Source organism: Phoca vitulina, unplaced genomic scaffold, assembly GCF_004348235.1.
Source record: "Phoca vitulina isolate PV1807 unplaced genomic scaffold, GSC_HSeal_1.0 scaffold37, whole genome shotgun sequence".
Classification (NCBI taxonomy): Eukaryota; Metazoa; Chordata; class Mammalia; order Carnivora; family Phocidae; genus Phoca; species Phoca vitulina.
Window position 1 is genome coordinate 14,509,101 of NW_022589740.1, and position 8,249 is coordinate 14,517,349.

Genomic DNA, 8,249 nt, shown 5'->3' on the forward strand with positions numbered 1-8,249 from the left:
ACTGAGGTGCTTTTAAAAAATGCATCCAGATTATTATATGGAGAAATGAAGCAGGGCATTAAGATCGGGAAAGGTGAAGTCCTATGGAATTACTAACTCAGATCTAAGGCTTCCTAATAATAAATAAAAAGATTCACTAAATGAAAATGCAAACATAACATATTGGAATTTGTGGGAGATAGCCAACACAATGATTAGAGGGAATTTTATAGTACTAAATGCCTGTATTAAAAAAGAAGACAGTCTCAACAAACGAGAAAAAAATAGAGCAAATTAAAACCAAAGTAAACAAAAGAAATAATAAAGAACAGAAATCAATAAAACAGTATTCAGAGATAAATCAATGAAACCAAGAACTGGTTCTTTGAAAGATCAATAAAGCAGATAAGCCAGTAGCCAGACTAATCATGAAACAAAGAGAGAAACACAAATATTAAGATATTAGGAATGAGAGAAGTGATGTCACTACAGACCCCATAGACCATAAAGGGATAAGAAAATGATATTATAAATACTATATGCCAATAAATTCAACAACTTAAATGAAATAGACAAAATCTTTGAAAGACACAACAAACAAAGCTCACCGAAGATGAGTCAGATAATCTGAATAGTCCTATATCTATTACAGAAATTGAATTTGTAGCTAAAAACTTTCCCACAAAGATGGTTTTATTGGTTAATTCTACCAAATAATAAAAGTTGTAATGGTATCAATTCTATACAAGCTCACCTAGAAAACTGAAGAGGGAATAATTCCCAACTCAGTCAATAAGCCCAGCATCACCCTGGTACCAAAACCAGACAAAGACATTACCAGAAAAGAGATCTATAGATAAATATTCCTCATGAATACATATGTAAAAAATCTTATTAAGATTTTAGCAAAATAAATATAGCATACAAAAAAGATAATACATCATTGTCAAGCAGGGCACATCCTAACCAGGTTGACTTAACATTCTAAATAGTACTTCTACATTATAAAATTAATATAATTAATCATAGTAACATAATAAAAAGGAAAAACCACCTGATTGTATCAGGAGGTGCAGAAAAAGCATTTGACAAATGCTCACCTCTATTAAAGACAAAAATTCTCAGAAACTAGGTATAGAAAGGAAGTTCTTTAACTTGATAAAAGGCGTCTACATAAAAACCTACAGCTAACATACTTACTGGTAAAAGCCTAAATGCTTTCCCCCTAAGACCAGAGAAAAGGAAAGGATATCTGCTTTTGCCACTTTTATTCAATATACTAGAGATTCTAGCCAGTGTAATAAGGCAAGAAAAATAAATAAAACACATCTGGATTTGAAAGGTAAAAAGTAAATTTGAAAAGTAAAACTATCTTGATTTGTAGATAACATGAACATTTATATAGAAAATACTACAGAAGCAACAAAACCTACTCAAACAAATTAGCAAGTTTAGTAAGGCTGCAGTGTAGAAAATCAATATTTTAAAAATATATTTCTAGGGGCATCTGGGTGGTTCAGTTGGTTTAGCATCCGACTCTTGGTTTCAGCTCAGGTCATGATCTCAGGGTCATGGATCAAGCCCTGTGTTGGGCTCTGTGCTCAGCAGGGAGTCTGCTCGAAGATTCTCTCCCCCCCACCACCCCCTGCTCACATTCTCTCTCCCTCTCTCTCAAATAATCTTTAAAATATATGTATTTCTATATACTACCAACAAATAATCAGAAATTAATTTTTTATAATTGCATTTATAATAAAATAAAAATATCAAATACTTAGGGAGACATTTTTAAAAACACGTGCGAGAACGGAACACTTTTGGCATCTGGGTGGCTCAGATGGTTAAGCATCCATCTTCAACTCAGGTCATGATCCCAAGGTTCTGGGATTGAACCCCACATTGGGCTTCCAACTCAACAAGGAGTCAGCTTCTCCCTCTCCCTCTGCCTGTCTCTCCTGCTCATGCTCTCTCTCGTCTCCAATGAATAAATAAAAAATCTTTTTTAAAAAAAAGAACTGTACACTGCAAACTACAAAACACTGCTGAGAGAAACTGAGGAGCATCTAAATAAATAGACATATCATGCTCATGGATCAAAAAACTTATTATTGTTAAGATGCCAATTCTCCCCAAGTTGATTCACAGCAATTCCACTCACCCCAGCAGGCTTCTCTGTAAAAACTGTCAAGCTGATTCTAAATATATGTGGAAATGCAAAGAAACTAGAATAGCCAAAAAACAAAACAAAACAAAACAAAACCACACCACTTTGAAAAGGAAGAAAACTTTGACAGACCTACACTACATGATTTCAATATTTAATATAAAATACAGTATTCAAGATAGTATGGTATTATCATAAAGACAGACATACAGATAAATGGAACAGAATAGATCCAGAAATAGATCCATATGTATTATGGATATATATGGTCAATTTTTGACAAAGGTGTCAAGGCAACTCAATAGGAAAAAGACAATCTTTTTGCCAGAAAATGGTAGAAAAAAAACTGATATTTGTATTCAAGGAAGGAACGGGGGGAAAGGGGGAAGGAGGAAGGAACAAAGAAATAAAGGGGAGGAGGAGAAAAGGAAAGAGAAGGAGGGACCTCAATCCTTACCTACCACCATTTACAGAAGTTAACTCAAAATGGGTGCTAGACCTAAGTATAAGAGCAAAATCTATGAAACGTCTAGAAGAAAACATGAAAGAAAATCTCAGTGATCTTGGGTTTTCTTAATTTAAATTTTCTTAAATAGGATACAAAAGCACAGACTATTAAAAAAAACAAGCAGATTTCATAAAAATAAAAAATGTATGCACTTCAAAGGACATTTAAGAAAAGTAAAAGGCAAGCCACCAAGAGAAAATATTTATAAAACATATATCCAACAATGGGCTTATATCTAGAAAAAACTCTGACAACTTATTATTAAGACAACCCAATTTTTAAAATATACAAAATATTCAGACAGACAGGTCACAAAAAAAGATATATGGGTGACAAAAAGAGCACATAAATGATAGCTTGTAGCACTAGTCATTCCAGAAATGCAAATGAAATCACCATGAGATCCCACTACATACCCCCAACTATGGCTAAAGTTAAAAAGACTGAGCATACTAAGGATTGGTGAGAACGTAGACCACTGGAACACTCATAAACTACTCCTCGTAAACTGGTTAGAATGTAAAATGATACAGCCACTTTGAAAAGCAGTTTGGAAGTGTCTTCTAAAATTAAACAAATACTTACCATATGACTCTGACATGCTACTCCTAAATATTTACCAAAGAGAAATTGAAACATATGTCCACACAAAGACTTGTGCACAAATGTTCATAACAGCTTTGTTTAGAATAGCCCAAACTGAAAATAACACAAGTGTCCTTCAACATGTGAGCTGATAAATGAGCTGTGGCATATCCACTCTGATGACTCTTAAATTTATATCTTCACTCCTTCCAGTCCAGGGCCATTTTGTAGTGTGCCTGGCACTTTATGGAGAAACTGAGCTAAGAGAGGCTCCTACCTCAATTGCCAATGACATAAAAGACACTTACCGGCACCTGCAGTCCTTGTGTTTTCTTCTTTTTCTTTGACAATCTCTTATCCTTGATTAGCATTTTTGTTTTGATCCATGTTGACTGCCCTATCTCTGAGGATCTTGAAAGGCCTGTAAGGGAAAGGGTTTGCATGAAAAAATTTAAGATTGCGCTGGGAGCCATTTGGTTTTACAGACGACTGAGAATGGGGAGAATGAGAATATAGTCAAAGGTGGCCAACTTTCTAAAAATAATAGTAATGCATAGAATTTAGTAATTTAAGAGCTTATTTTTTAAACAAAAAAAAAATGTTCACTTACTTTTAATCTTAGAGATCTTCAGTTTCTCCTCCTTGTGGAATCTCAAACTGTGACTCCGGGTGAAGGGCCTATCTCTGCGGAAAGGATTGATCCAAAAGGATGTGTTTGGCTGCAGCCATGGTCCCACCTCTGAGCAGTCACTGCTATGGGCCAACCTTGATGAGTTATCAGAGAGGGATCTGGCTCGGATCTGCCTCTGGCTTTGGCCACTCTCTTTAGAGTCACTGTTACAAGTGGAGGCCAAGCAGGTCTGCCATTTTTTCTTGATGCTAAACACACCAGTTTCATCACCTTCTGAAAATGCCCAGTTCACATATCCACCTTCAATTCCCATGCTCTCGCCTTGGGAAGGGAGGGAGGTCACTTTCATCGGTGGAGACGTGCAAATCAAAGTGGGTAGAACTTGCTCCCCCTTGTCTTGTCTGGCTGGTATCTGAGCTACTGACTCGTACTGGGCCTCGGGTTTGGCCACTGAGCCCTGAGCTGAGACAGCTGGGATCTGCCAAGTCAGATGAACAGGGACCTCACGCTGGGTGACCTGTTCAGTTGCCAGCGCATCTGTACCTGCTTCCACGGATGGTCTGAACAGAGGCAAGTCAGTTTCTGCAGAAAAAGGAGCTCGCTTTAGATAAGAAGGGACCAGGAGAAACTGGCCATACTTTCGCTGTGCTTGCCTGTTAAGGAACACCCCAGAAGCAACTACGGTGGTTTCTGTTTCTTGCTTTTCCTGCTCATCTCTTACATTTGAAGCCTCTCTTTGACTGTCTGTAATCTCAAGAAGGGGCCCCCTCTGCCCTCTCGGGGTACGCTGGCCTCTGGCCAGGCTCCGCAGCAAAGAAGGAGGCATGCTGTAATACTGGTATTTCTTCTCCCCAGAGATCTCCATGCTGCCTGGAACCCCTGCACAGATGACATTGCTCCAGCTGTGGGGAAGTTTTCTGCACGTAGGATGCTTTCTGTTGGCCAGGAGAGCCTCATCCTCTTGTAAGGTGTCAACAGCAGAAAGGAATTTCAGGGTATCCACTGTCAGGGCAGAGAGGTCCTGCAGGTGTCCCACTTGGCTGTCCAAGGACAGTAAAGAGTCCTTTATAAAAGACACTTTTTCATTCATTTCTTTCATTTGGAAGTACATCTCTGTAACCCTAATGGTAAAGGGAGGGAGAAAACCAATAAACACGTTAAGCCAGTGGGAACTTGCCTTGCTCTCTTCCTGTCCTCGTTCCATCCTTAGGCGGCTCCTCGGCCTCAGCTGCTTCCCCAAGTTGGGTGAGTCCTCTGTCTTCTCATCTCAGGTGGTTTCACGCCATCCTATAATTCCTACTATCACTCCAATGAGGAAACACTAAACATCTACTTTTCTAGCCCTTATTTCTAACGTTCCAGGACCGTGTTTCCAGCTTCCTGCTAGTTAACCCTCCAGTGTCCATCCACCATATTCATTAATTTACATGACAAACATCCAAAAATGTCCTACTGACAAGCACTATGTTATTTTGGATAGAGAAAGGACATCCTGAGGAAGAAGCCAGAATGAGAGGAACAGAATTAATGATTAAATATGTAATTAGAAAAAAAATTTCTAGATCTTCAAAAAAAATCCAACTACAGATCAAATAGGCTTCCTAAGCTTCACACAAAACCCATTTTAAGAGACCTACATTCTGAGAAAGCCTGAGGCAAATTTTCAAAAATTATTTTGAATACTTTAACCCAACATGATGATGTCCAGCCATTGAGTTACATAAAAGCAACACAAGATATTTTCACCTATGAAAGTCAAAAGTGGGGTGCCTGGGTGGCTCAGTCGTTAAGTGTCTGCCTTCAGCTCAGGTCATGATCCCAGGGTCTTGGGATCAAGCCCCGCATCGGGCTCCCTGCTCCGCAGGAAGCCTGCTTCTCCCTCTCCCGCTCCCCCTGCTTGTGTTCCTGCTCTCGCTGTCTCTCTCTGTCAAATAAATAAATAAAATCTTTAAAAAAAAAAAAAAGCCAAAAGTTAAATTGCAGGTAGAATCTAATTAAATGTAATAACTGACTTAGAGACAGAGAGAAAGAATGAAGGAAATGTTGGTTAATATTATCTGTATATCTATAAATTTCTCTATATGGAGATAGGTTTCATTTTGTGCCCCCCCAAAAGAGATATGTTGAAGTCCTAACCCCCTAGTACTCCTACAATAGGATCTTATCTGGAAACATGGTCTTTGCAGAGATAATCAAGTTAAAATGAGGTCATTAGGGTAAACCCTAAGCCACTGTGGCTGGTGTCCTTATAAAAGGGAAATTGGGACACAGTGAGAAGATTATGTGAATATACACAGGGAGAAGACCACCCTACAACTTCAGTGATGCGTCTACAAGCCCAGGAATACCAAGGATTGCCAGTAAATGCCAGACGCTAGAAGAGGCAAGGAAGGATTCTTCACTAGAGCCATCAGAGGAAGCACAGCCCTCCCAAGTTCTTGATTTTGGACTTGTAACCTCCAGAACTGTGAGCCAATAAATTTCTGTTGTTATAAGACACCCAATATTTGGTACTTCATTATGGCAGCCCTAGGAAACGAATACAGCTTTCTAAGCTTAACAAAACAATAAATTACAAAACATCTCATATTTGGTTACATTAAAAACAAACTCATACACATAAAAATATATAAAAATTTTAAAATAAACAGTAAGTTAGAAATTTTTCTAACAAATATGATGAGGTGTTTGTATCCCTTAATCAAAAGCTTTTACAAATTGTTGGGTGGCTCAGTTGGTTAAGCGGCTGCCTTTGGCTCGGGTCATGATCTCAGGGTCCTGGGATTGAGCCCCACATCAGGTTCCCTGCTCAGCAGGAGTCTACTTCTCCCTCTGCCCCTTCTCCACACTTATGCACTCTCTGTCTCAAGTAAATAAAATCTTAAAAAAAAAAAAAAAGCTTTTACAGATTGTTACAGAAAAAAATTACAAAGACTCCAAAGGATGTGAACAGACAATTCACAAAAGATAAAACACAAAAGAGGGGCACCTGGGTGGCTCAGTTGGTTACTCAGGTCATGATCTCAGGGTCCTGGGATGGAGCCCCGCATCCTCCCTCTCCCACTCCCCCTGCTTGTGTTCCCTCTCTCGCTGTCTCTGTCAAATAAATAAAATCTTTAAAACACACAAACACACACAAAAGATAAGGAAATATGGTAAAATATTCAACCTCATTAGGTATTCAGAGAAATGGAAATTAAAATGAGTTCATCTACATTGTAACATTTTTTTTAGCCTAGCAAATGATTAAAATAACTCAATGGCGACAAGGGTGCAACATGGGGACATTCAATTAAGCAATGTACATAAAGAGACTATGATTTCATGGGATGCCTGGGTGGCTCAGTTGGTTAAGCGTCTGCCTTCGGCTTAGGTCATGATCCCAGGGTCCTGGGATCGAGTCCCACATCGGGCTCCTTGCTCCACGGGGAGCCTGCTTCTCCCTCTGCCTCTGCATCTCTCTCTCTGTCTCTCATGAATGGATAAATAAAATCTTTAAAAAAAAAGAGAGACTATGATTTCACTATGCTAAAGTAGATATTCTTTACATTATGAGATAGAATATTATGCAGCCATTAAAAATCATACTTACGTTATTGAACAGTAATTTTCTTAGGCTATTTCTGATGGTAGGCATGGGGATGTGGATGTCTGTTATGTTTTGTACTATATACTTTCAAATTTGGTATAAAAACTTTGTTAGTTGAGAAACAAAAGTTAAAAATATGTTTATAAATAATGTTTAATTATTTGAAAAAAAATTTTTGATGTGTAAGGGAATAAGGGACAACATACAAACTTGTATAATTTTTTTTAAAAGATTTTATTTATTTTGAGAGAGAGAGAGAGTAGAGGGAGAGGCAGAGGGAGAGAGAATTCCAAACAGACTACATGGAAGGCAGAGCCCAACACGGGGCTTGATCTCACAACCCTGACATCATTCCTTGAGCCAAAATCAAAGAGTCAGATGCTTCACCGACTGAGCCATCCAAGCACCCCTAAACTTGTATAATTTTAACTGAAAATATATGGAAGACTAAATGGGAAAAAGAAAATTTTCAGAGTGCACTCTGGCTTACAACATTTTTTCATTCTTTTCTTTCCCTGTTTTATTCTTTTATTTGGATAAGTGAGTATTCTGGCCAAATTCTCAATAACAAAAATCTTTGATAAGCAGAAATAAAGTAAAGTAAAGTAAAGAAAAAGAAAGGAAAGAAAGAAAGAAAGAAAGAAAGAAAGAAAGAGAGAGAGAGAGAGAGAGAGAGAGAGAGAGAGAGAAAGAAAGAAAGAAAGAAAGAAAGAAAGAAAGAAAGAAAGAAAGAGAAAGAAAGAAAGAAAGAAAGAAAGAAAGAAAGAAAGAAAGAAAGAAAGAAAGAAAGAAA

At 38.0% G+C, this 8,249-nt stretch overlaps 1 protein-coding gene across 1 annotated transcript in view; it reads right to left on the reverse strand.

Moving 5' to 3' along the window:
* The window catches only part of TRPM6 (transient receptor potential cation channel subfamily M member 6), a 142,861-nt gene that overhangs the window by 35,669 nt on the left and 98,943 nt on the right, over positions 1–8,249 (reverse strand). The window contains exons 26-27 of the mRNA XM_032427461.1: positions 3,847–4,988; positions 3,545–3,657 (exon numbers count right to left, since the gene is read on the reverse strand). Coding sequence (XP_032283352.1) covers positions 3,545–3,657; positions 3,847–4,988 — 1,255 coding nt within the window. The remainder of the gene's footprint in view (positions 1–3,544; positions 3,658–3,846; positions 4,989–8,249) is intronic.